Here is a 27,616-nt window from a genome sequence, read left to right as displayed (position 1 = left end):
AATGGGAAATGCACCTGCACTTTGGCCACCCCATGTGATATTTTACATGTCTTACTTGATTGTACGGAATTTTTAGATATCAGAAAGGAGATTTTATGTCCAATTTTTTTAAATATATGGGATTAGAAATAGGATGCAAGCTGTTGACCTACTAGTAGGAATGGAGAACTTAGACATAGCCTATGCCATGGGGAAATTTATGTGTAAGGTCAAAGTGTTTCTCAAGTGCACTGAGTAAATAACGTATGTTTTCACTAAGGTTATTAAAAGGCTGTGCATCTAAAGGATAACAGTACGGTAGCAGACCTAAAGGAAATATTTTATGTCATGTATGAATTATTTGTTTTTTACCTTTTAACAATAATATGTACCCTGGATTTTAAAGGAAACTGATGTTTTTATGCATATTGAAAATGGGTCACATTGTTTATGAATCGTTTGCATATGTTTTTAACTGGAGGATAACATGTAAAGTATATACTTTTATGGTTGTAACTAACCAAATAACGTTTTATTGACTGACTGACTGACAGAGGATATGGAACCTAGTGCAGAAATCCACCTAGTCTCAGGATATGAAACTAGTAAAACAGTTCTAGCTGTAAATGCACTTTCTGGGGAGAGCTGTGTGTAATGTGCATGTCCAGTGTGCCTCTAGCAGTGCACGGTGTGCTACCAGTAGATGGCAGGCTCGTATTCTAGTGAAATAATAGGTTACTGCTCTGGTTGCAGAGTTCACCCATTAGCTCATAGATCACACGTTCCAATCCTGGTAAAATAGCTTAGTCAGTCACCTTCACTCAAAAGGTGATGGGAAGAAATGCTTGCTATTTATCTAACCAAGCTATACCTAGCACAATCAGGGGGGATTCTGATCTTGGGTTGCTTGTGCTCCAGTTCAGGGAGGACCTGGCCTGGAAGTTCAGGCTTGACTGTTCCTATTGAAGCAGGGTGAAGACAGATTTTCATATATCTGGGTGAGTGGCCACTGGTAATTTTGACAGGGACGACGGGACGGGTGGGTTACACATGCACACATATACACTCTCACTCATGTATTCACACACACTCACAACACACACAAAATTGATTCATTTATACATACACGAATGCACATACCTAACATTCAAAAACATAAAACGTACTTGTCCTGCAGCTCCGAGGGAGGAAAGCCTCAGAGGTTCCAGGAGGGTTGGGACTGCTGCCTTCCCTCACTCATCACAGAGTGGGATGCCGTTAGTGAAAGTTGCTGACCCCGCCCCACTCTGTGACGGAGTGTCACTGATTGACACTCGGCCCTGGGCTCTATAAGGCTTAAAATTGAAGCTCCCAGGTTTGAAGTATTCAGTAATGCTCTCCCTCATCTGAGGACAGGGGAGGTCACGCCCACAAGACAATGAGACATTCAGCCTGGCAAAGTTAAGCTCAGGGAGGCAAAACAAAAGTGTAGAGGATGTAGCCTTACGGCAAGAGCAGTCAACCTCGTAGCTGGGGAACCGAGTTCGAGTCTCGGCAGCGAAGCTCAACATTCTGAGATTCTGGCCAAATCACCTAATCTCCCCGTGCCTAACAAAAATGAATGTGTCCTTCTGTAACGAAACTGGTGCTCATGTAAAGCGCCCTGATACCTGATGTCTTGGGTCTAGTTTGCACTATATAAACTCTAAAAAACGAAACTAAAAGAAACAGGGGCTTAACGCAAGCCCATGGAGCCCCTGCAGTACAGAGCGGCCCCCAACCCCCCAGGGTGCCCTCAATATCGAGGATGCCACCATTCAGTCCAAGGCCAATGAATACCTATGAAAGAGGTGAGACTCAGGGGACTCTCTTCACAATCTGCAGAAGGCCACATTATTTTTTGTTACGCCACTGAAAAGAAAGATGGGTTGGAATGCTACCCCGATCAATTGGCAGTGGTGAGACAAACTGCAAGCATTCTTCCTATCACCTTCTGTGTGCTTAATGGCCTCAAGTATCCTGTACGGCATATGTTTAAACCCTTCCAGGTTGTAACTTGTTATAAATATTTGAATGATGACAACATTCAATCTATTGAATTGGGTAATAATTAACAACTGTTATTAAGTGCCAAACGCAATTCAATTTGAATTCTGTGATACACAGATGCTAATGAGTACTGTTATTCCTTGCATAGACCTCCATAACATTCATACACACTACTGGGTTTCACAAATTAAATCACTTTCTGACATTTGTTTATTACTAGGACAAACTGGAAACTGATACATAGAAAATGTCTTCGTTTATGGTTGTGGGCAACAGATTGCTGAGGCAAGATGTAGAAATGTCCATCTGTGCTGCCTTTTAAAAGCTAACCCCAGCTCCTAGCCAGGCATAACTCCTATAAAATGAGTCCAAAAAGTAATGCTTTTGGAGCCTTACAGGAAGACAGGGAGACCAAGAGCACCCAGTCCTCTTGCTACCCTGAAGGCTGAGCACACATGTATGAGTGTAGCATTTGCTGCTTTGTTTGTTATTGCCACACAACTATGACACAGTCAGGATGATTTGATAAACCAGGGGCTCTGGTAGCCAACTAGCTGCTGTCATGATATTTTCTATGTGAGCAGTTTTTTAAAATGCTCAGATTGCTCCACTGGGGCGTCTCTGCACTATGATTGCTTCCCTATAGTATAGGAACAGGAAAAGGACAAAGCAAGAAGCTAACAGAAACCCTAAAAGGAATAAGGCATCCAAGGCATAAGGCCGATGCTCGGTTAAGAATCAAGTTGGTTTCTACCCTGTCATCAATATTCATAAGCTTAATGCTTCAAAAAGAAAAACATGTAACCATAATGATACAAGGAATACATTAGAAACATCTCAGCATTCGAAGGATATGCCAGATGAGTTCCTTGTACAAACAGAAGCTCGAGAGTGAAGGTCGAGCACCTCTGAAGGACTTACAATAAATCCCTTTTAAAACAGGCCTGACAGTGCAGCTGACTGTAAGGTGTTTTGGCCCACATGCATCAAGCACTTTTTCATTCGCAAACGGTGCGATTCCTTAAAATCGGCCGTTTGCGAATGCAAAAGTGCTTTTTGGGATGCATGAAGCAATTTTAGAATTCGTAACATGTTTGCGAATTCTAAAATTGCGGGTGCTTTTAAGAAGTCGCAGATGTGCGATTTCTTAAAAGCAATGCATCATTATTTTAAAAAGTGAAAATTCGCAAATAGGGTGCCAAATTTACCGAGTGGTTGAACCACTCGGTAAATTTGGAAAAAGTGTTTAAAATGTTGAAAATGCTTTTTTTTCAACATTCATGTGACGGACACACATGTCCTTAGGACATGTGTGTGTGCAACATGATGCGAAAAATACATTTCAGGGGTGCATGGGGGGGTCCTTTGGACCCCCCTCTGCACCCATGAAATTTTCTAAGTGCCACTCGCAATTTGCATTGACTCCTATTGGCCTTTTGGCCCATAGGAATCAATGGGAATTGCGAAAATTAACTTAAGAATTCGGTATTTCTTTGGGATTCGGTAAAAATTGCGATTTTTACCGAATCACAAAGAAATACCGAAAAAAATGATGCATAGCATTTTGCACTTCTTAATTTGCGATTCCTTATTTTTCGCAAATTAAGAAATGCAAAATGACACAATGATGCATGTGGGCCATTGTTACTAATTTTGCGGAATTATTACAGAATTGGCTTTCGCTCCAATTAGAGGAGGACTGCTCTCTCTCCTCATGCTGTTGGAATCTGGTGTAACATCCCACCTTCTAGAAAAGGGCTCCATTGAAATGAAGTGTGTATTTACATTTGATTAGTACACTCAATCATCACACAATTTCTCACATTCGGTACTTTTTTCTTAGTTGCATTCTATGTGGAAAGCAATCCTTTTTTGTTGCTATTTCACAGCATTGGCAAAACCTATAAGTCTTGACCAACATCGGAGTGTGCAGCGTATGTAAATTAACATTTGTGAAGTCCTGTGTTTATGTGCACCTGCACATTAGATTCTGACCTAATGACTTTGCTGAGGCTTGTTATAAACAGTTGAGGTATTTGTGTCTGCCCACCTGTTTTAGATTCCTAAATTGGGCCCAAATCACAGAAGTGCCCCAGAGGCGCCGTGGGCGTTTGCGCCAGCTCTGTGCACACAAGAGGAACTTTGGTATTAAAGAAGGGACCATAGACAATTCTGCGGACCCTTCACCTGCCCTAACACTAGATGGCGTTCCCTCTTTTGCATGGGGGTGAGGCCCCATGCAAAAGAGGAAATCTCTTTACCTCTGAGCCCGTGCCGGCTGTCAGGAGGTGCACTGTCAGTGTGTCACAAAAAGGTGATGCACTATCGGTGCGGCCCCTGATGGCAGCCATCAGGAGAGGGTCAAAGGTATACTATGAACCCTACAGATATTCCCTTGCAGGCAGATATAGTCACTCACTGCAACCACCTGCAAGGGGATCTCTCTTCCCTATTTAAAGTCCAGGTGGATGCTGCCTGCCAAAGAAAACATGGATCCGTTGTGAAGCAGCTGCTCCGTATTTCACATGAATGCACTGACCCCAGGGTAGCACAAGTTTGCAGCTTCACCCTAATAGGGTGCACTTTCCCTGCTTGCACACAGCACACCTGTTTCACAGTGCACACGGAAAGTGTTCCCTATACATAATATGGCCTCATTATGGTAAGTTCTTTGTGAATATGCTCTTTCTCTCATTTTAGAAACTCGATTGGCCTATTTTGACATCCCTTTCCAACTTCTGTGTCTGTTTTACACATTTTATGGAGCAGCACCAGCCTTTTTAACATTACCTCTCTCCTCCTTATGTCCTCCATTTAAGACTTTCTAGTACTGGTCCACTCCCTCTACTACCTTTTCCTATATTTAATGTGTATTTCCTCAGAGGTGTCCTCCTGTCTCCTGTAGCATGGCTAGACCAGGTTCTCTCACACTTTACCACAGGCTGGGTAAGGGAAAATTGTCCACAAGAAACCAAACACAAGCTCTGTGAACTTCAGCTATAACTGTGAGTTTTTCATTTTGTGGTACATAGAGACAATGTTTGGGTAGCTTTGGACCATTTCCTCTCAAAGAGCAGGACATGGGTCAAAGTAACATGACAAGTCAGCTTTAATGATTTATTACATGCGATTCCTCATCTTACCTTCTTGTTACAGTCATGTTTGATTAATATAACATGACTTTATAGGTAAAGTTAACCCTCAGGTTTTTTCCAAGGTATATTTACAGGATTTCAAACATCTGGCATTTCTTTTCAGACTTGACAACAGTAAGCAGCATAAATAAGCCCAGAGCAACAATTTAATGTTGCTTTTCTGGATCTGACAGCTGTCAGTAGTGCTTATTTTGTGTCAGTGGTTATAGAAGGTAAACACCAGACCTATTTTTTGGAACTGAAATTTATTTTTCAGCATCAAACATTTCCAAAAGAGTGGAAAAAGAGAAACCGATATTTGAAAAAACCTGCAAGCTGAAAAAAAGAGACAGTTGTGTAGGGTTGTGGAAGAGAGAGACACGAGGTAACATTAATAGAAATTATACTTAGTATTTGGTGACCCCCGGATTTAGAATTACAAGGGGGCTCAAAATAAAAACTTCTTAATACAGCACTTTAGAAATCAAGCAAAGGCTGTCAGTTGCTTCCTTCTCAAGTACTGTGTTGGTGCATTTTAGGATGCTGCAGACAGAGGTCCTGACCAAGCGGCATCCGAGTGATGCATGCTGGGATAAGAGACAAATTAAGTGGAATGGGTGGAGAATGCAAAAATGCTCTCCTTCATTTACTCATTGCAGAATACATTTCTCATGGACTTGATAATTCTTTTAGACAGACCCAGAACACCAAATTAATACAAAACTATTTTATAACAAATTTTAGAAAGACGAATCTGTGTACTTAATATTCATGCTGTGTGAGAATCAATGCCTATAAACTTGAACGGCCCTAATGATTCACTAAAGTTGGTTTAATGACGTTGGTGTACATGAACAGAGGACCTTTTGCCCTGACATTGATTTTGCATTCTCAGTATCCTGGGGGAGTTCAGTAGCAGGGTCAAGATACTACAGAGATTTTGTTGAGAAAACATGGTGTGCTTCAAGATGTCAGACAACAAATCCTATTTCACTCGCAAGCTCATGACGTGTTTCTGAGAAAACCTATCCCATTGACAGGTAAGGACACTGTAGGAATTTATTGTGAAATCACTCCACTTAAGAATTTTGAAAAGGAAATGTTTTAGGGATGCATTAATTAGGCACCGATTTGAAGTTGGTCGGAGGAGTGGGTGCTATTTATCATGCCTGATAAAATATATTTCTGTAGGGGTTAGGAACTAATCGTGTGCAATTAACAGCACCTATTCCGAATTTTTGGGTAATAACATGCAGATTTTTGTTGGAAATTAAACTGGGTGGTCATTCCGGCTGGCTTCTGACAGGCTCAAGGAGTCCGATTGCCAGCCAAAGACTGGCCTGTAATCCCAAGGGGTGGCCTTACCACCCTTAGGATTACAATATTGGGTCTCAGGCAGGCTTTCCATGTTGGGCTTTCAGACATGGAAAACCTGTCGGAGAGCGAGTATGGGGCCCCCTAGCCCTTGCGGCCTCTGGTTTGGGGCAGAGGGGGCAGGCACCTGGAGGTGCCTGTCACGGGGTGCAGGGATTAACACCATCTCCCATTTCCCTATGAGAGCATGTACTACAGCCTGTTTATGGCCATAAAAAATGTTCCCATAGGGAAATATCAGAATGCGACCAAATAGTGTTTGGGCACATCCTAATCAGGTGGTCGGGACCACCGACCGGAGGTCGATCGGTCCCATTTCTGAGACTGTCAACATCGTAATAGGTCCAGTAGCGGTCGGTGGTGGGAGTAGCTGCCAGGCGGTGAAGTGGGGAGGGGGAGGGGCAGGGTGGGGGGTAGTAATCTATGGGTTACGGAGGATTACAGTATAAATAAATAAAACAAATTTTGTTGCATGCACTGCATCGCATTTGGGGATGCAGTGCGCGCAACAAAATTTGTTTTATTTATTTATATGTTTACTTACCTGTAATCCTCTGTAATCCATAGATTACTACACACCACCCTACCCCTCCTCCTCCCCACGTCACCACCCGACAGCTACTCCCACCACCGACCGCTACTGAATACGTCCCTTCCTATCTAAGCCAGAGGTCTCCAACTTTTCTACTTATGTTTGATGAAAATCATCCTGAGCTACTAATATTAGTGTTGTGATGGTGATGACATGAGACAAGATTACATTAGTGGGCAGCATATGTAAGATTACTAGCAGGGATCACTTCAGTGCATCAAGTAGGGTTGCCAGCAGTAATGCATAAAAGGCTTTATGAATTAGCAATTTGAATTGTTACACATGGGTATAGTGTAACAGTCCTGGGTGCAATGCCCCTGGAAGCGAAATATATTGGGAGTTATACCTCTCCTCACTGCCACATGATTTATTACTAAAATATAAAAAATGTTTTGGAAATCTAATCATTTTCTCCAAACATCAGGGTATGTGTTCTGAAAATACAGACATTTTTGTCTCAAACACATGCTTTTCAATTTTGGAATACATATATTAACTCAACAAGCCTGGTTTATACCTCGGGTAGAAGGAGTTCTAGACAGAAAATTTATGGATATATAGTGATCTTTTATCTTGTTCACTTTTGACCCATTGGGTGCATTGGTTTACATTTTTAATAAAGACTAGTTAAAAACAGAAAAACATTTTTACTTAGCTATTAGGTATAGTTACAAGTATTTGATATTGTTGTATCATGGAAAATTCAGTTGTCAGAAATCAAAATGTTTGTAGGCCAGGTTCTGAATGCACTCAACGGCGCTAATACACGTTAAAGGGGCTTATTATTCAATCAGGATAATTCACCTGCTGGTCCAAAATCCTACAGTTTCCAGCACATAGCACTCCTGTCCTGGGTTAGGCTGAAGGCTCGATGGAAAGAAACTTTTTGACAGTTATGCCTGTTCCTATACTGTCCATTCAGGTACAACTAAAAGTAAAGGATGCTGAAACTGCTACTATTTAAGCTGTTTTCATGAGACCTTATGTCATCCAAAAAGCAAGTGATACAACTATTTGACTTCATTTTCAATGTATTTAGAGATCATAAAAATGTGGACAACTATAGAGAGGCGGTCCTACAATGTAAAATGTAGCGACATTTTTGTTCCACTGAGGTAAAAACCGCATTGTAAATTGAGTGAAAAATAATAGCATATCATGCTGTGTGTGGTAAATAGCTACATTTCATACATGTGAAGTTCTTAATGTGTCTTTCATAACATGATGTGATGCACTACAAAATGGTCTGTATTAGAAGCCTGCATAAGATCCCCCGGATGAGTTAATGTTTTTTATAACCTCCACTTTGATGACTCTAATTTTAGGACGTCATTGAGTCTGGCAGGGTTTTGTGCATCAGGACTAAAGATGCTGTCCCACCAATTTACTAGGTTCCCTAAGCTTGATGTTAGTATTATCTCTAGAAATACTAATCATTCCAGCATAGACATCAATTTAACAAAATGCCAGGGATACTGGAAGTGACATCACACGTCATTTGACCTTTACTTTCACTCACATACACATTTGTTTACACATACATTCACTCATACACACACTCTCTCACATAAACATACTTCTTGCCCACTAACACTCGAACAACAAGCATTTAAAAGCATTTTTATGTACCACAGCTACCAGATAGGGTCATATTCCACCTAATTGTACTTCATTTTGTATTACAATTACATTAATATTGAATAATATTAGTCACTATTAGTGTAATGAAGAAATGATAGGAAACAAGGAAAGTGGAACCAAAACCGACATCCAAAGATGAGCTAATCTCCTGTTCCTGGCACAGATTCGACCAGGGTCTAAAGGGGAAAGTCAGGTGTCGCAGCGGCAACCTTTGTCAATCCCTAAATGATGCCCATGCATTCCAGTGCAGCCTTTGGAAGCACTGGCTTTGTCAAATATCCATGCTTTGACAAATTTAGAAGATCTAAAGACAAGGGGAAAATGTATATCTTACCTGAAAGATACAATCAATGTTTAAAAAGATATATGAAATGAATATATATAGAGAGACATTATAGAGGAAACATAAAACATATTTAATTGCTTAGATACTTTACACTATATCTTAACTGATGACATTTTCATAACATTTGATAAAGTTAAGATTAGGGAGGTAAAATTCTCCAAGCCAGGGAGGAAGTGAGAAATGAATGAACCAGGAGGAAGAAAGAAAGTATTTACACTACATTAAGCCGCTGGGGAGGAGGAGATGGCATGCACGAAAATAATTTCAAGAAATATTTCAGACAGCCATGATAATTGCAGGTAATATAATTCAGTATGGGACAAAACAGTGTTAAATAAATATGTTTTGGGAGAGGGAGGGAAAATACATGACTAGCATGCCAACGAGAGCAGTTGAACAAACGTGAACAAGAACACAATCGTAATTCACCTAATATGTAGTATACTCCTAATATTTCTTTGCTATTACAGAGCTCCTCCTTTGCAATGTACATTTTTGTATTGTATTGTACTACGTTCCTCCGCACTTTCTAAATCAATAATTAGTGCATAATCTGTGTTTAAAGAACAGCTAAAATTGTTTTTTCGTTAAAATGTGTTTTACATATCTCTGCAGTTGCATCCATCGCCAGGGTTTCTTCAGGGAGCATTCTCAGCCCTCTGGACAAAGGTGACAGCACCATGAAGTCCCAGTGGCCTGGAGAGCAGAATCATTTGACTTCTTGTGAAGGTCTACAGTTTCTCGGCAGATGGATTGTGTCTGTGTATCTCCTGGTGGTTTTACCAGGTGAGGAAACACGTGGTAAAACTAGCTCTGATCTTCCTGGTAATTGTTGGTGCAGCACACTCAGATCTGTTTCCCCTAGGTATACTGCTTGACTTTTAATAAAGGCCTAGGTGGCCTTATGCAGTGCTATTTGCACAGGGGCACCGTTTTGGCAGTGCAGCCAGTGTTTGTAAATCTGAATGCACAGAGAAAGAGTAACCTGCCTATATTAGCACCACACGTGCTCATACATTTCATAGTCATAAACTCATTAATTCACCCCATTGCCACCAAACTACACAAACGAAGACCTTACACAGCACCTGAAAAATGAAACATCAAAATGTTTGTGTAGCTGCACAATATGCTACAGAATAACTCATGTGAATATAAATAACCCTACACTCATTGATTACATAAAAATACTTTATCAAAGACAGTCTATAAACACATTAGCAAACGTCACGCAGTCCTGTAAAAGTAACAGCACAAACCAGAACTACTGAAAGCTATAATTTTGAAGGGAAAAGATCTTTGTGTTAGAATGTATCACCTTTATACTTGATTTTATGTTTCCAAGGTGTCATTGAAGGTCAATTTACCACTCTGACAATTTGAATCATTAAGGGGACAAAAGGAGTGACTAATAGCACCCAAATAAGGATTTTCCACTCTGAACGTCTAGAGCTCAGTGTCTTAGCCCTTGGTTATTATCCCAAAAGTGCACAACAAACCCCAGGATCAAAAATAAAAATGGAGGCCCTGAACAGCACAGATTGCACCCCCAGTGGCGGCTTGTTTGTACCAAGGGTGGTGAGGGAGGCACAAAAACAATTATAAATAAATTCACTTACCTTTGTAACGTGACGTCCTACGGTCTTGGGTTCCTTCCAGAACGCTCCAGACACAGGAAACTGCACTACTTAATCCTGGCACTGCTCTCACAGCGTGAAAGAAGCACCAGGAATGGATAGAGTGACTCTCCCAGCGCTCCTAAGAGCACTGGCAGTCTGTGCTTTCTCTAATCCAGCTGTTAAAGATAGCTGGATTAGAGAACTTTAAAATATGCATGTCTGACTGGCTAGCCCAAGATGGCCGGCCAAAGAGACATGCGCATTTTAAAGCTTACAGCTCCCTGCTGCTGCCACTCGGCAGTGTTGGCCCCACCCTATCCTGATACTTGGTTGGTTGCTAAAAAATAAAATGGTAATAATAAACTTTAGCACCATTTTATTTTTCAGCTCTGGGGCTTGTGGGGCGACGCTCCTCTGCTCAAATGGAGGAGCCGCCCCTATCTGCCACTCAGTTCCTTGCTGTAGAATGCCATAGCTAAATCAGAATATAACCAATCTAGTGGCAAAAGTACTACATTCATATTCATACTCCATTCTGCTTAGATTAATGTATGTCACAGCACTACTCTCCACCTCTACCCCATGACATGCAAATTAGGATGTGAACAATGTAATGCTAGTTCATAAAAAACATCTGATGCAGTGTTGATTCATCTTGGCTTCAAATGTCTGGTGTGAAAAACATTTGGCAAGACAGCTCACAACATACTGTTACAGATCACAAACATTGAAAACATGTTGAAAACACAATGCTAATTTATTTCTGTAATGCTGAGTCACCACGGCCATTCACACATCGTAGTCACACAACAATCACCCAATTTCAAGGCTGGACTTGTACGCCTAAACTTTCCAATCGCCTACTACTCCCTTTCTACAAAGTGCACTTGCTTCTGATTGGAAGAAAAGAAACATACAGTACCTCCGGTGAAGACGGTTGCAGATGTGCTTGTGCAGGTTGTTATGGTTACAGAGGTTGTGACAGTTTCAGTGGTAAAAGAGGGGATGATAGTGGTTGAAAACAAAGTGTTTGGAACATCTGGTGAATGGAAAAAATAAAAAGACACAAACATATGAAGACAAAATCAAACCATGCAAACAAAATGAAATCCAACAACGGCTTTGGTAAATGCATAACGTATAACACGGCAAATGAAAACATGTGCAAAGGTGTACATCCATGCGATCCCTGACATGTGGTCCCTCTCTGCTGCTAGATCCTAGCAGCATGGGAGCTGAAGTAAGTTCAGACCTTCTGACTAGCATGATTAATGAAATTAGTAGGCTTCATTCATTTGCCATAAAACTAGAGACAATATGGTAATTGCTACAATTTTTTTCCAGGTCACTTAAGATGTCCAAATACAGAGGGAAACACAATGAGGGATACAGCATGCAGTGCAAATGAAGCATAATGAGCAGATAAAGCAAAAATGACATTGTAAAAAGAGAACATATCACCTGCAAAACCATGTTCAGTCACTATCAAAAATAGGAGGAAAAGGCAAACAACTTCTAATTAATATGCTTTCTAATTCATAAGGACTTCTGTAGCTCAACAACGTACTAAGATCTGACCTGTCAGGCCAATTGACAACCACATTTCCTTCTTTACTTAATAATGTTTTGCGGCAAATTCTAAGCTCCAAATTTGAAATGGGGCCTTAGAGTTAATTGGTTTTCATGCTCACAATAGCTTTTTTGAAGTATAAATTGAGAACTTATATTTGAAAGTGAACATTACAAACTCATGCTGGCTTCTACCCATGTTAAAATGCAGGTGGGTTTTCAAAATGGCCCAAATTGTCCAAATATTCTCCTTTAAATTAAGGGTATACAAATATTTGTCATAAGTATACATTGTTCATGTATTAAAATCAAGACTGGGTGGCTCAACAAGAAGCAATTAGTGAGAAATGCCTTGAAATGTCTATTGAGAAAGGCAAGACATGCAGAAACGTCTGTACAATAGCATTGACAAAGGAATGCCGTTCTGGAATGATGGATTACTTTATGAGGCGAAGTAAAAACATCAGAAAAAAGCATAGACCACTAACTGCAGCGATTATTAAAATAAATTAGAGATGTGCTCTATATATAACAATATACCAAAAACGAGGGAGTAGTGTTGCAAGTAGTTAAAGGGAAGAGAAAGGGGCCATGGGTTAATGTGGTCATGATAGCAGGATTAAGATATGTGCTGCACATAATGAAAATTAATTTTATTTTGCAATTTTATATAGTATTTTAGGGTAGTCCGGTCACATTCCAACATCAGAACGCTGTTGAGAATAGCGAGTTAAACCTGTGAAAAGGGAAAAAAGAAAGTAAAGCTCAAACATTTCATACTTACATATTTCGATATTCATGAATACTACAATTCCACTAATTCAAAAGAATGCAGTTGACACCGTGTGTAAAATTCAGGTGTTCCTTATACTTTCTCGTCTGTTGGTATTTTTCGGTGCATTTTCTCCAACCCAGCAAGGAAAACTGTTCTTTTCGGATGATAATTTCTTTCAGTTTCAAGCCACGTTATTTCTATGGATTTTAGCTCAAGGTTGAATTAATTGCAGCTTGTTTTGAAATGAACATTAATGTTCATTCTCCTTGGTGAGCTTGATCTACCTTTAGCTTTAAGACACTAACTCCACAGCCCAGTATTTTTTCTGACTTTGCAAGGCCCCATTAAGGTTTACTTAAACTATGTATGCACCATGAAATGCATAGTCATCAAAAGAAAGATTGGATATAGCAGAAATACTGTGTGTACTTCCTTTTGTGTTGCCTGTGCAGTTACATTGCATTATGCTACTCCAATCAAGACAGTTCAGGAAATACAAAGGACAGGCCTCCAAACAATGGACTTTTTTTCAAAATATTCCATTGCCTTTGTATTAGAGACATACTTTGAGATTTGAAAATAATTTTTTTTAAATGTCAGTAGAAGATTTTGACCAAGCGAGAAGACCCTCACCTAAGAAAATCATGTTGCAATCTCAGATTTTCTGTTACAGGTTATCTGAAGTGATGGACTTTATACGCCATGTGATCTTAGCAAAGAAACATCTTACCTGGTTGTAAATTCTGAAATGTTAACACTTCTCTTTCATGGTACATGTTACGCCTTTCATGCCTATTGTGTAATTTATTTTGTAATATGTTATACCTTTTACATACATTGCTTTGGGGCAACACAACTAACTTTGCATCTGAACAATTTATGTGTTGTTTAGGCTTGTAATGAAGAACACTTATTGCCAATAAAAAAAGAGGAGCATAGTCAGGAATGCGTTTATTATTTTGGGAATTAGTTACCCTTAGCATTGGGAATGAGGCAGGTTAAAGTACACTTTTTGCAATGTTACTTGTCCATTTACATTTAAATCAGATTTTGAAAATTAAGCAGGAAATAACTTTGAATCATTTCTCTAGCATTTCGCCAAGTGGTGATGGAAAATACACAATTTAATCACATGTAGGACTGTTCAGGAAAAGTCTAGCAAAGCCTATATAGTGAAATAGCTTTTGGATTTTATTTTACTCAGAAAGCAAACTAACCCCAATATATAGTGTGCCATATTGCTATATATTTACACCCTGGCCTGTTAGAGTTTAATAATGGTTACAGACAAATAGGCTTTTACAACATGGCAAAGGTTATTTTCTTGGCCATGCGCCACTGTTGGGCATTCATACTGCAGGCCAGACAGAAGGCTCTTAGTTCAAATATATTTTAGCTATACATATGGGTGATAAAAACGCACACTGCAGTCCTCACATGACATTCAACCTTCCATGCGACAGGCGCGTGTGATTTGTCAGCTACAATAGTTTTACAGCACAGATAAATAGATACATTGGATGAAACCAAGTCTAACAATACCATTATAGTTCCAAAGCACATACACTATGGCCCTGACTATTGGTGTCACTATGCTTGGAGTCATAATACTAGCAAACGTAGGGTCCAGGAAAACATTAAATCTGGGGTGACCATGCAGAAAAGACATTAAGTACACGTACAAGCTTTTTATATTAAAATAATAAAAAATAGAATTATTTACAAGTTTTGAAGCAACACTGAATTTAAATTCCAGCCTGTTATATAACAAAAATGTAATGAAAATCTTGGGGACTAAGGGGCATATTATCAAGAAATGGCGTTAACATTATCGCCGCTTTAGCGTCAGAAAACTGCAGTGTATTTTTTAAGATAATCCTTGATTTATGGACTTAATGGAATAATCCCTTTTGACTAAACTTCAGTGGACTTTTACTAACTTGTCCTGTCCATGCACATATATATAGTCTCCATAACATGACAAGGGCCATATAATGCAAGAGAGGCACTGTCCTCTTTTTGCTCCCAGTGCACCTTAAAACAGGCGGTGGGTGCAAACTGGAACAGTGCACCCTACTACTGGTAACCTGTTGCCCCCAGGGTAGCAGTGAAATCAAGCTGTCCAGCGGGAAGTGCACTAGTGAAATACAGAGCAGCTGCTCTGTTTTTCTCTGTGCAGGTAGCAGCAATTTGCACTTTAAAGAGGGAACAGAAATCCCCCACTAGGCAGGTGCAGTGAGTGACTGTACCCACCTGCAGCGAGGATGCATAGGGAGTCTTATTCCCCCTTACAGTGGTTGCACTGCACCTCCATTTAGTGGCGTAGAGTAAATGTGCCTCCTGTTGGCCTCTTTGCCTCTCCGCCCGGCCTCTTTTCCTTTAATGCACATGAAATGCCAGTGCTACATTGAGAGGGAATACTCTCTCCAATGATAACACAGGCACTTCATTTGCACCGGAATGATAAGTATTTCAGAGAAGGCCGCACAAGCATTTGTGGTTACTTCTGTAATTTCAGAGTACCCATAGGGCACCAAGCATAATATGGCCACAGGTGGGTTTGCTAGCATTTTAGAGACACAATACTGAAGTTTTCTTTTATGAAAGGTCACCAACATAGGCTTGGCAGGACAAAGCAAAGCCACTGGAGTCTATTATGGATGGATTTCCACCATGAAAGTAATTGTGAATAGGTCAATTGTACCTGTAGAGAGTTAGGACATTTTTGGAGATGTTGCCATTACCACTTGTGAGAAGCTGGCCTGGAATGTGATGTCCACTAATGTAAGTGGGCACCTTGCACCAGTCCAGACAACCCTTATGGTGATGGTTAAGAGGTCTCAGACAACCTTAGAAAGCTATCCACGTGGTAGCTGTGGAGAGCAACCTTCAGGCTTAGTATTGAAAGAGTGTAAAGCAACTTGTTTTACCAGAATTATAGTATAGAAAAAATGTAAATGAATGACACAAAGTATTTATAAAAATATGTATTTATTATATAACACTATCTAGTACATTACAGTATCTCCTACATGAATATATACACAAAGCACACAATATTTAAGCAAATAAATCACAGTAAGTAGCACTAATACACAGTGGGCCCCGGGGGGGACCAAACCAGATACTAAGAAAGTGGCATAAGAACCACGACTCGAGTCATGACAATGCTGAGAGGATGTAGAATTGCTGGGGACCTACAGAACCATCCAAGGTAAGTAGATAGAGACCCCACGGAGAGAGTGTGCAGTGTGGGAACACAACAGCATGCTCCTGGACAAGTCTATGTGCAAGTCGCGGTTGGAATTATAAAGATATGGGACCCCTCCCAGTGGACCCTGGAGCTACCCAATGGAAGACAGAAGGTTGGAGAGCCATCCCACCTGTAGATAGTGTGGTAACCAAGTTACCTATCCTAGAGAAGCCTGGTGCATAGGTATGACGTGGAGTTAGGAACTGCTGTCGAACCGAATGGAGGACTTCAGGAAAGTGCCACTGCTGGAAGAGGAGAAAGTGTCCGGATGAATCCAAATGTGGATTCTTGATGAGGAGCACCTGAAAGCTGAGGGGACAGAGCCTATGTCACTCAGGGGTGACCAGGAGACTTGGAAGATGAATGCCCTCCGACATCGGGTGCTTCAGGAAGGATGATGGTGAACTTGTCCCTGCAGCTGTGAGGACCAAGTGGTGCTGAGGACAACCAGCACCCAGATGCAAGCTGTCCCACAAAGGATGTTGAGTGCTGAGGGGTCGGTGTCTGGCGGGAGCACCAACAAGCCTAGGCAAATGCAACCCAAGCAGGAAATCAAGAAGGGGCACAGTTGGCGCCAGCAAGGTCCAGGGGACCCACCACAAGCAGGGGAGTAAGGGCAGGCCCAGAGCACTCGGAGGAGCCCAAAGGAAACAAAGATGATCCCCAATTGGACCCATAGGCCGGACACACAGCGATCATGAGAGGACCTGGAGCACCTCTCCAAAAGGAGCAGGCCGAAGTGCCTACAAGGCGGTGTGGCTGAAGATCTTGGTGCAAGAAGTTGCTGTAGGCTGGGGTTAATTGGAGCCCAATGCACGTGTTGCAGAGTTCCCAACAAGCATATGCACTTGTAAAAGTGCACAGTGCACAGGGGATTGGTTAATGAGGCCCCAATAAGGGATTCTGACCTCAGACTTGGTGAGAGGGCAGCTTGGGCCTCAAGAGATATAGATAATTACCACATGTTTTGTTGAATCCTTCAGAGTCCACAGGAGCATGGGATCAGCAGACGGGTCATCAGTGTTGAGGTGCTGGCGAACGCAGGAAAGTGACTCCTTCACTTCACAGCAGACTGAAATAGAGACGAAGTCAGGCGCAAACAAAGTCCAACAAAGTCCAGAGTGACCAGATGGTAGAAGTGCAGTGGTTTCAGTTCTGAATCTTGTCCACAGCAAATCTTAGGACCTACACCCAGGTATGCCCTTAAGTACCTTAAGAAGAGGGTTGGGAAGATTAAAGGGACCCTCCCAGGGGAGGGTCTGAACAGGGGGAGGTTACTCCCATGTCCTTTGTCCAGTTTCACGCCAGTGCAGGACCAACAGCTCCCAGGACTGGTTTGAATTGGACTATGCACAGGGACACCAAATGTGCCCCTTATGCAGACTTCCAGGTTCTGGCAAGTGCACCCACCCTGCCATAATACACTAAAACCTGTTTGAGCTTGGTTCATTGGTTCAGCAGCAGGAGGGCAGAAATGTGTCTCTGTTTGGCAGCAACCATTTAGTGCTATCCGGGACTAGAAGGCTGGTACCGAGAACACCGAGAGCCCCACCGAGAGCCTAACAGAGGGCTCTTCTAGTGCATAGAATCAACCATTTATGGTGTGGGTGTATGATTCCAACATGTTTGATACCAAACATGTTAGGATTTGTTGCAGCCATTTTCGAGATGGTCATCATGTGGTCACGTGATGCCCCTCCATATAGTATATGGCTGCTTCACTGACAACCCGGAAGTATGGACTCCTTAGATGGAGGGGTGTCCTGTTCATGCAGGGGCACCCTCTCACTTAGAACCAAGCACCCTGCCCTCAGGATTGTAAAGGCCTGCTAGTGCAGTGACTTATAGGTTTTAAGTGCTGTGACCCTTAGGTATAGTAAACCTATATATTTAGTAAGTGGTGCATGCACCAACTTAAATAGGCTGTAATGGCAGACCTGTAGTTCCATTTTGAATGGTTTCTCATGGGTGACATAATACATGCTGCAGCCCCTGGGAGACCTCTGTGGCACCTATGCCCTGGGTGCCTTGGTACCATATACTAGGGACTGACAAGGGTACCCCAGTATCCAATCTGGGATGTACCTAGGTACTGAACACAACAGTTTAGGGAGAAAGCAGATAGACTGGGGTCCTGACTAGAAGGATCCCAGTCAGAGTAGTCAGAAACCAGCTTAGCACCAGGAAAAAACGGGGGTACACATGCAGAAGGATCCTACCTTCCTACACCACTCTTCTAATTCAGTCCTCAACTTTTATAATAGAACTAATATAGAGTTGTGTCTATGTATGTAATCCTATGTCTGTTCTTCACACACAAGTAGTGAGCATTATTCATTTTCACCCAGCATGCTATAAAATAGGAAACTTATCGAGGTGGGTAATAGTACCATAGGTTACAAAATAAGATACTTTGAAAATAGTGACTAGTACCACATGGAATTTATAGCACAATGTAATCATATTATTAATGTAGCAGACCGTAAATAAAACCTATTATTAGCATTTGTATTACTATTAATAAAATAGGCTATCCTGTAAAGGAGGTAAAAGCTTATCACTATAAACTGTTAAACTGCAATTTTCATTAGTTAATCAGCATTACAATATAGATGACTCAAAACAGCAGAGGAAGCCATAAAATCTCTGACTTGTACACTTTAGTTACATGAAATTCTGCTAATTTGTATTGCTTTTGCACAGGTGAGTCTGAGTGATACGTTTAGTTCTGAGAGCTAAATGCGGGTGATGCCTTAACACTGGGAACCATCTGGCACTCGGATGCATGCGAGTCAGACATGTCACCTACCTAAAATTCCAAATAAATAAATGGTCCGCACCAAACTGGCATAATGCTAAAAACAAAGCAACCAATACCAAAAGCAGGACAGTAGGAGAAAGCAAGTATAATCAAGACAGCTGGACCCATTCTTGACAACTTCTGAGACAGAAAGACTGCTGTTGCACCAATGCAGGCTAAGCCTGACTCAGGTTACCAAAAGAAAAGTAACAAATGCTAAATAGCTATAAAGAAAGAATGGCGTTATTCATTCCTATTTTGGAGATTGATGTGAGTGTGAATGACTATGTCAAAAAATTATTTTTTACTTGCTTAAGTAGTAAAGGTAAATGTCAGCTCCACAAACAAAACATTGTAGTAAAGACTGAAAGATTCCATCCTGGAGCTAACAGCAGCCTTCAGTGTCAATGTGTACCCACCCCGTACATACACATACATCACCATCAGTGCGCAGCGACATTTTGTACAGCTGTCACGGTAGAAGCATTTTATGTGGCCGGCTACATGTATCAGATTGTAATTCAGAGGACACGGGGTCTTAAATTATTCAGCAACAAATTAACGATTCCTTTATGGAGCCGCCGTGTAATAAGTCACCGCAGTTACCGTGTGCCAATAAAAAATAAGTCTCATACTTCACACCCAGCCTGCCACTTTTAATGTATTATGTGGTCTGCATTAATGTGCAATCAAAATCAGGTAGTATACAGCAGTATGCTTGAGGGTGATGTCCAAACCAGACAAGCGCCTCCATTTTAAATATAGAGTAGCAAAAAATGAAACCCCATAAAACACTAAGGACATAAGCTATTATTAATATTTCTCCTAATTGATTTAGGTTTATGTAGTGCCTGATAGTTTTGCCAATTAACCTAAATTCAGCGGAATTAAATATCCCTCCATAAAACCTTCACCGCATCTCACTCCACTTGAAAGAGCTGGAAACACTCATCATCACTCTCTAGTCCGAGAGCTACAACACGGTTGGAAATCTCTGACAGCCTTAGAGGAATCTTGAATTAAATCCGTGTAAAGTCATGACTCTGAAACTTTATGTTTCCCTAGAAAGCTGAACTTGTAGACATACTCAAATAGCTTTGTGTGATTTTATTATAACTGCATAGAATTTGAGAGGAGAAAAAAGATAAAGGAGTAGAATACAATATTTCCAGGTTTTGTAGATCAAAATTGGAATGGTGTATTCAATTACACATAATAAAGTGGTGTTTAAGATAGTATTTTAGAATTCTCTCGAAATTCTGCATTTCAAGAATAACGAAGTCACCAACGTTAACAAAGTACTTTATTTTATTTTCACAAATCACTTGCGTTTTCAGGCTATACTCATTCACTTTCATATTTAAAATTAACATAAAATCAACAGAGAATAGGGGGTCCGATGTACATAGCATCAGTGACTTACAAATTTCTCCAATATTTATATGAGTATGCTAAAATGTGTTTTTGACATCTACCACATGTAAAAGAAATGTAAGAATAAAACAATTGTACATGAAAAAGTGTTTTTTTCAAAGTGACTTGCAATTGTAATAATGTGCAAAGAGTGATTTGCAAATAGCAGTTCAGAAACAATTGCAAATGGTTAATAGTTATAAAAAAAAGGTGGTGCAGATGCAAAAAAAAAAAAGAAAAAAACTCAGACCAGGTGGCAACATGGTCACAAATTTGGAAAGCACATTGAAGATGCATTCGAACCTTCACAATGGAAGTCCTCTAAGCCATGATGTGACATGATGATTTTTGGAGTACACGTAGGAGGAGGATGATGGGGAGGATTTTACATTAAAGGGTAGCATTATTTTAGCAGCATGTAGAGGTAGCATATGGGAGGTACGGGCTGAGCAGAAAGGACATGCAATATCGCACAAATGAAATAGAGTTGTTACTCGGCCCACAAATCTAGAACAGTTAGGTGCTGCAAACAGATGTCCAAATTGTGTGTTTACTATACATACAGCATGTCTCACTCTATTTCTAACGCACACACATGCACTCTACACGTCATTTATACCTGCAGAGTTGCAGCAAATGAAGGATACATTTTGTGACATTTTCTATTTTGATTTGCTTTACCACTGGTACACATATACTATTCTGTGCCAAATCAGTAAGTGAATTCATATTTGAATGTCAAATGGATATTCACCATTTCAGTATCCAAGTTGTCTATACTGCTGGCGATATTGTAACTGATACAGTGGCCTATGATCAAGGGGGCATTTGTGTTTAGTGTATATTTCAAACCAGGTTTTTCATGCCCACTTTTCCAATGGTGACCTTTAAAATGGATAATTAGAAGGAAGGAAAGAGTGTTCTACATCTATCTAGGAACTCCACAATTGACACATTTTGCCAACATTGACCTTAGTTAACTATGTTTATGTCATTGTTACATACCACCCTGACATGCTTTTTTAACCCCATCACTAGAATCAATCAATCAATCGTTTTTACTGTTTCAGTTAGATAAAACCATAACAATATCACTGTTATTACAAATTCAATCTATAAAGTATGAATAAGTTAGAAGTGAAAGTGTGACAGTGCATTGTAATCTTCTTTAATAGATAACACTTGAACGGAAACAATGCTAAAAACAAATATGCATCGGATTTCGGAGGTTACCACTGTTGTAAGGCCTTGCTGAGGCAGACTACTACACCACCACCGCAGATTGTCAAAACTACTGGCATCAATCAAGTTACCCGCTAGGGAGTGTCTTGTGGTGGTGTAATTACTTAAGTAAATGTCAGCTGGGAGGTAACTGTCAGGAATTTCTCCAATTTAGAGTTTAGCTGTGGGACATCTGAGTTGGGACTCGCTATTATACCTTCTCTGCATGATCAGATGCCTCTGTCATTGAAAGTCATTTTTAATAATAGCAATGAAAGATTGTGCAGGTTAGGACAAGTACATTCTAGATGGATAAAGTCTTCTTTTATTGCTTTACAAAGTCTAGATTCTGTGGGTCCACTGTAGACCCAAGTTGATTTGCCATAATGCAGGGCCATTAGTCTGTGACTTATGTGCGCTGGGAAGGAGTAGCCCAGGTTAGGCGCCGGTTTCCTAACATCATAACCTTTGATCACCAACCAGGCGTGAGAAGGAGAAATACATTTATTTTTGTCTGCCAGGCACAATTGAAACTTCACAGCTTTGTTTACCACCCTTTTGAAAACATTGTATGATGTGTTTGTACCTCACAGCGCAGTTTATGCAATAGTTCGATGACATTTTCCAAATATTTGTGGTAGGCCAACTGAGGCTGACTTTGTAGAGTGACAATAGTGCACTAATTAGTGGAGTATCTTGTGTTTGCTGGATCTTGTATCAGCATTTTACTGTAGTGTACATTCTACCCAGATCTTCCTTTGTAATATCAAATTCAAGTTGGATATGTGTTGGGAATGATATTTGAGGCAAGGGAGAATGTTCACCTGGTGGCATCAGTCTGCAGTTAGTTCAGTGAAGCTGCGTCTTGTCTTCTCATGGCTGCACTTCCATGTGTGATGGTCGGGAGTAGCTTGGCTGAGATGACAGCTAATAGTGGCTGAAAAGAGGGGTCATCCAGTTCAGTCGCTTATGAGTTGAAGACATAGATTAGGGTACTCCATTTTTTACCATATTTTGCTTCTGGTGGGAAATGTTGCCTCTTGAGTCCTGATACAATCCCAAGTATGTGTAACAGCCTACCAGTTACCTCAAGGTTGTTGGTATTAATGTAGGAGTTCAATGTGTTTACTATCCTTTGTAGTTCCACTTTTGTCATACCGAACAGGACAGGTGGTAGAAGTGTCGAGGACCCAGCTGCAAGAGAATGAGTACACCTGACCCAGGGATTTTGAAGGCTTGCCATGAATAGATTGAGGAGTTGAGGTACCAGCAGACATACTTGCTTGAGCTCTTGGTTAGCATGTATATGCCTAGTGTGAGTAAACCTGCTCTTTTGCTCCAAGAGGCTTCTGGGGGATTCCCCATATCCTTAATTTGTTTTAGAGTATCCCCAAGGTGACACAATCAAAAGCTGCTTTAAAGTCTACAAACCAGAGGTGTAGCCTCTTCTTTGCCTTTTTACATTGTTCAATTATGAAGGAAGTTGCAAGATTGTTTGTTATTGTACCCAAGCCTTTCCTGAAACCTGATTTGTTTAAAGAGGTCACCTCTTTTGGGTTTGACCAGTCATTCAGGTTGACTAGTAAGAGGGAGGTGTAATAATTTGCCTCAGAATCCAGAAGGGCAATAAGCCTGTAGTTGGCAGGGTTGGCCTTGTGACCTCCTGTAAATACTGGGTTTATGATAGAGCTGCACCAGCACTCCAGTATGGCACCCCTTGCCTGAACCTCTTTGTATAGTACAGATAGCACAACTGACCAGAACTCAGGGTCTTCTTTAAGGATGGCCTGTGTGATGTCATATGGCCCTGGCCCTCTGTCACAGCGTCTAGTAAGTATGACTTTTTAAACTTCATATCGTAAATATAGAATGTCTTAATCAGAGACCAAGTGATGTTCTTTCTCTTTACCTGAATCAGGCTAGCTGTTGAGCGTGACTTCATAAATTGTAAGTAGGTCGGTTGGACCTGACCTATTACTGTACTGATTAGGGTTATCTTGCTGAGCTCTGGTAGAACATTTGTTGGTTGTTAAATCATTAACAAGGTAGGAAACCCATTATGGCACTTGTATAGTTGAGTTTCTTTATCACTTTTGCTGGTATATTGAAGCCATTTACTGTTTCCCAGAATTTCCTGGAGTTTACATGCCTGGAGTTGAATATTTGCCTTTCCAGAATGCATTTTTGCAAGTTCTCCTGTCCTCCCAGAGTTGCTTTGTGTACTCTTTCATTAGTGCATTTACTCATTCCCTGAGGAGATACTTTTGATTTCCTGTTGTCATACATATGGCAGCTTTCTTAATCTCTTTTCTTAGGGCAGTGAATTTGGCTGAGAGGGTTGTTGGCCGACTTAGCAATGTTGATGGGCCTGGTTTCCTTGGGACATCTTGAATCAACAGCCCAGCAGTGAAGTTTGTCCGTGTTGATTTGGCTGTTACAGGTGTTGATGCTGTTGCTCATAAGGGCTCTGGCCTAGACGGCAATATCTACTAATAATTTGCTGTTCCATCTCAAACTGAGTTTGAAGTGCCATTTCCATTGGAGCCAATAGGTGAATCTAGGGGGTTAGCCCTAGCGATAACATTTGGTTTGAGTGATCGCTATCTGTTGAGCATTAGACTCTATATTGCTGGATTAGTGGTATTAGTGGCATTGAAGCAGTTGTGTAGTCAATGATGTATTTAGAATTTGAACCAAAGTGAGTGTAGTTCAGGGGAACGTGATCTGGGATCCTTCTATTCAACACCCCCATACCTAGAAAGTCCAGGGTTGTCATAAATATTTCCTGGTTGGGTCCCACCGTTTGACTGCAGGCTTCGTCTATTTTGGGACCTGCCAAAATAAGTTCTCAGTGGATCAGTAGGTCATCATCATCTAGTAATCATCAGAGGTTCTTGGTAGTAAATCAGTTGCATTATAGAAAATGGCTTTAGTGGAGCCCACATTTAGAATCCAAAAATAAGATTCTAATGTTTTCATTAGAAGACAAGAGGAGTATTATTGTACAGTGGTGATACTTGCTTCAAAACCTTTGCATCCCGTGTTATTTTGCACAAATAGTCACCAGAAGTAGACTGCTGGTGAAAGTGGACGATGATTATTTGCATCATGATGTCCTTCCGCAGGTGCAGAATGTAGATAGTGCAGCAGAAAGGACTGTAGAACAGTCATAGGCAATTAATATGTTTAGTGTGAGTAGAGATGTACAACATAAAGAACCACATTAAAATATGTTGCTCTGCTAATACCATCTGTTTATCATAGGTGCTGTATAAATATTTCAATAGTAACATGTGACCTTATGGACATACACTTAGAGATGCTAGTCTGAGAGTGCTGCATCATGATATGCAAAGGTAAAATATCGACCACAAACTATTGTAGCAGAAAAATATAAATCAAATATTGACATCAAAATATCAACTGTACATACAATGTGAATTATTACAATATCAATTATAAAATATCAAATAACATCCATGAGTAGATTTTTTTTAATAGAACAATATAACTATATATTCATAAATATATGTTCACAAATTATTAATAAATTATTAGCCCATTGTAAATGGGTGCTGCCCATATATTCCACACAGATTTTGTGCTTTATGATCACCCAGTGTTTGGACTTTCACGGTGGGTAAGTCTCACATGGCAAATGGACTGCGTGTTTTTACTACCAATGACCGCCTTTTAAGATAAAGCTGCTGTGACTCAGCAAGGGTAAGCGTCATTTGGTAGGTTACACATGAACATTGTGGACACTTGTGCTGGCTGCGTGTGCGAGACTACCATTGTGCGCAGCCCGGTAACTGTGCACAGGTAGCCTGGGTATAGAGGGGACACTGCAAGGTTGAATGTTGACCTGGGATATACCTTGCAATATTATTTGTCAATTATAGGTTAGGTCAGTAAGGTTTAACAATTCATGATTTATCTGCAGGGTCACTGAATTATACACAAATGGCAGAAATCTAATTTAAAGTGCAGTTTTGCTTCCCTTAGGCCTACAAAGTCCAGTGAGGTAACTAACTAAGGGGAACATGTGGTGTTTGAATACACAGAACTAATAACCATTATCTACAATGTATGGGTTGTGCAGAGTTGTCAATTCTCTCTGTATCAGCTCAAAATCAAATTGCAAGCCTTGTTGTCACCCTGCTCAGCCAAGCTATTTGCTCTGCCTCTCCAGAAGGGGGAAAAAGCCTACCCACAGAAAAGGAGTAATCAACATTGTTTCACTCAGCTCCTTAGCAGGATGGGGTGGGGAATAAACTCTGGATCTGGTAATTAGCTGTCACATTGAGCCGGGATTGGAACAGCCCGGTCCCTCTGAAAAAAGGAGGAAGTCCAGACCTGTGGAGCCACGAAAGGAGGGAGCTCTCATTTGAGATTTTGATGGGAATGTCCCTGGCAGTGATTTCATATAAAGATGGAGCGGAGGCCCCCAGAGGAGACGTGAAGAGAGACCACTTGATAGCACCAGCATAGTTTGTCCCAGCATGCTGTGCAGGAGGGTTTAGACAGGGGTTGAAGAGAGATGTGAAATACCAGGATTGGATAAGGATGCCTGACATCTAGAACTTTCAGCCCCCATTTAAAAACTCTTGCAAAATGGAGAAGAACAGTGTAGGACACTGGAACTGGACAGAAGCAACATGATAGAAAGCTGTATGGACAAGACCCATGGACAACATACTATGGCTAACCCCAGGACCAGTGGGTATCTCCAGGACCAGTGAGATGCCCTGGACTTCCATTCCCCCTATTAGGAATAATATCTCTGGCCCTGGTCAATGGCTTAGGAAATGTTATCATCGCAAACATACACAGAAACACAAAATGGGAATATTGGGATCAAAGTCTATCATGGCTTGAAAAGAATGTGGGGAATAGGCGATGTGTGATCAGCCGAGACAAGCGGTGTCAGCCGAATTAGTGTAGTCACAAGAGACCAAAAAATATTGTATAATATATGTTTGGGGCAGAGCAGACTTCCAGGTTCTGATTAGCAGTAATTCAAGAATTAAGAAATTCACACAGTTGGAAAGAAAAGAAAACCATATATGTCAGGTTCTGCCATGCAATGGCACCATCACCACTTACGAAGATTCCAGGACAAGACTGAAGGACTGGTCCAATGCACATATACTTGTTTGATCCCATGTTATTTTGGCTAAACTCAATTTATGCCAATGTTAACAATGTCCCTTTTCCACTGTTCTTGTGACATGAGGAACTGATTAGGAGCTACTTTTGAGCTTCTATTGTAATAGAAAATAAAGAAAGTTATTTCATAGAAATTGACCATAATGTACTCTGTCTTACAATCCATTAGTATTTATCAGACCACATTTTCTAGAAGGCTTGCTTACTTATGTTTGATGCTCTCACTCTGTATATGTATCATATGTGTATCTTAGTTTATGAAAGGCTGAATTCGCCAAAAGTGAGAAAGAGAGTTGTAAAACTTGTAAACTTGATCCAGTCAACATCAGACCCATCACACATCTATATTTCTTTGGTAAATTCATTGAGAAGTTAAACAAATAAAGAGAGTTCCCTTGAGTTCCTAGTTTCTTAATTCGGACTGGACAGTCCACTATAGAGATAATAATCGTATATGTGACCCGCAAGCATTCAATTCCTTCATACTTCCAAGGAAAGTATGAAGGAATTGAATGCTTGCGGGTCACATATACGATTATTATCTCTATAGTGGATTGTCAAGTCCGAATTAAGAAACTAGGTACTCAAGGGAACTCTCTTTATTTGTTTAACTTTACATACCCTGTTCCCTTGACCCATAAGGGTTACTCTCCTTTGATTGACAAAATTCATTGAGAAAACAGTCTTGACTCAATCTGGCGTC

At 40.7% G+C, this 27,616-nt stretch overlaps 1 protein-coding gene across 3 annotated transcripts in view; it reads right to left on the bottom strand.

The window, feature by feature from the left end:
- Nucleotides 1-27,616, bottom strand: part of CADM2 (cell adhesion molecule 2) — a 1,625,130-nt gene that overhangs the window by 129,006 nt on the left and 1,468,508 nt on the right. For 2 of the 3 annotated variants that reach the window (XM_086934078.1, XM_086934079.1), the window contains one exon: nt 11,636-11,752. The exons of the other annotated variant lie outside the window; for it this stretch is intronic. In XM_086934078.1, the coding sequence (XP_086790204.1) occupies nt 11,636-11,752 (117 nt within the window). The remainder of the gene's footprint in view (nt 1-11,635; nt 11,753-27,616) is intronic. 3 annotated transcript variants of the gene reach the window in all.

Source organism: Lissotriton vulgaris, chromosome 8 (assembly GCF_964263255.1).
Source record: "Lissotriton vulgaris chromosome 8, aLisVul1.2, whole genome shotgun sequence".
Lineage (NCBI taxonomy): Eukaryota > Metazoa > Chordata > Amphibia > Caudata > Salamandridae > Lissotriton > Lissotriton vulgaris.
Note: the sequence above shows the minus strand (reverse complement) of the source record. Positions and strands in the feature narration are given on the sequence as shown.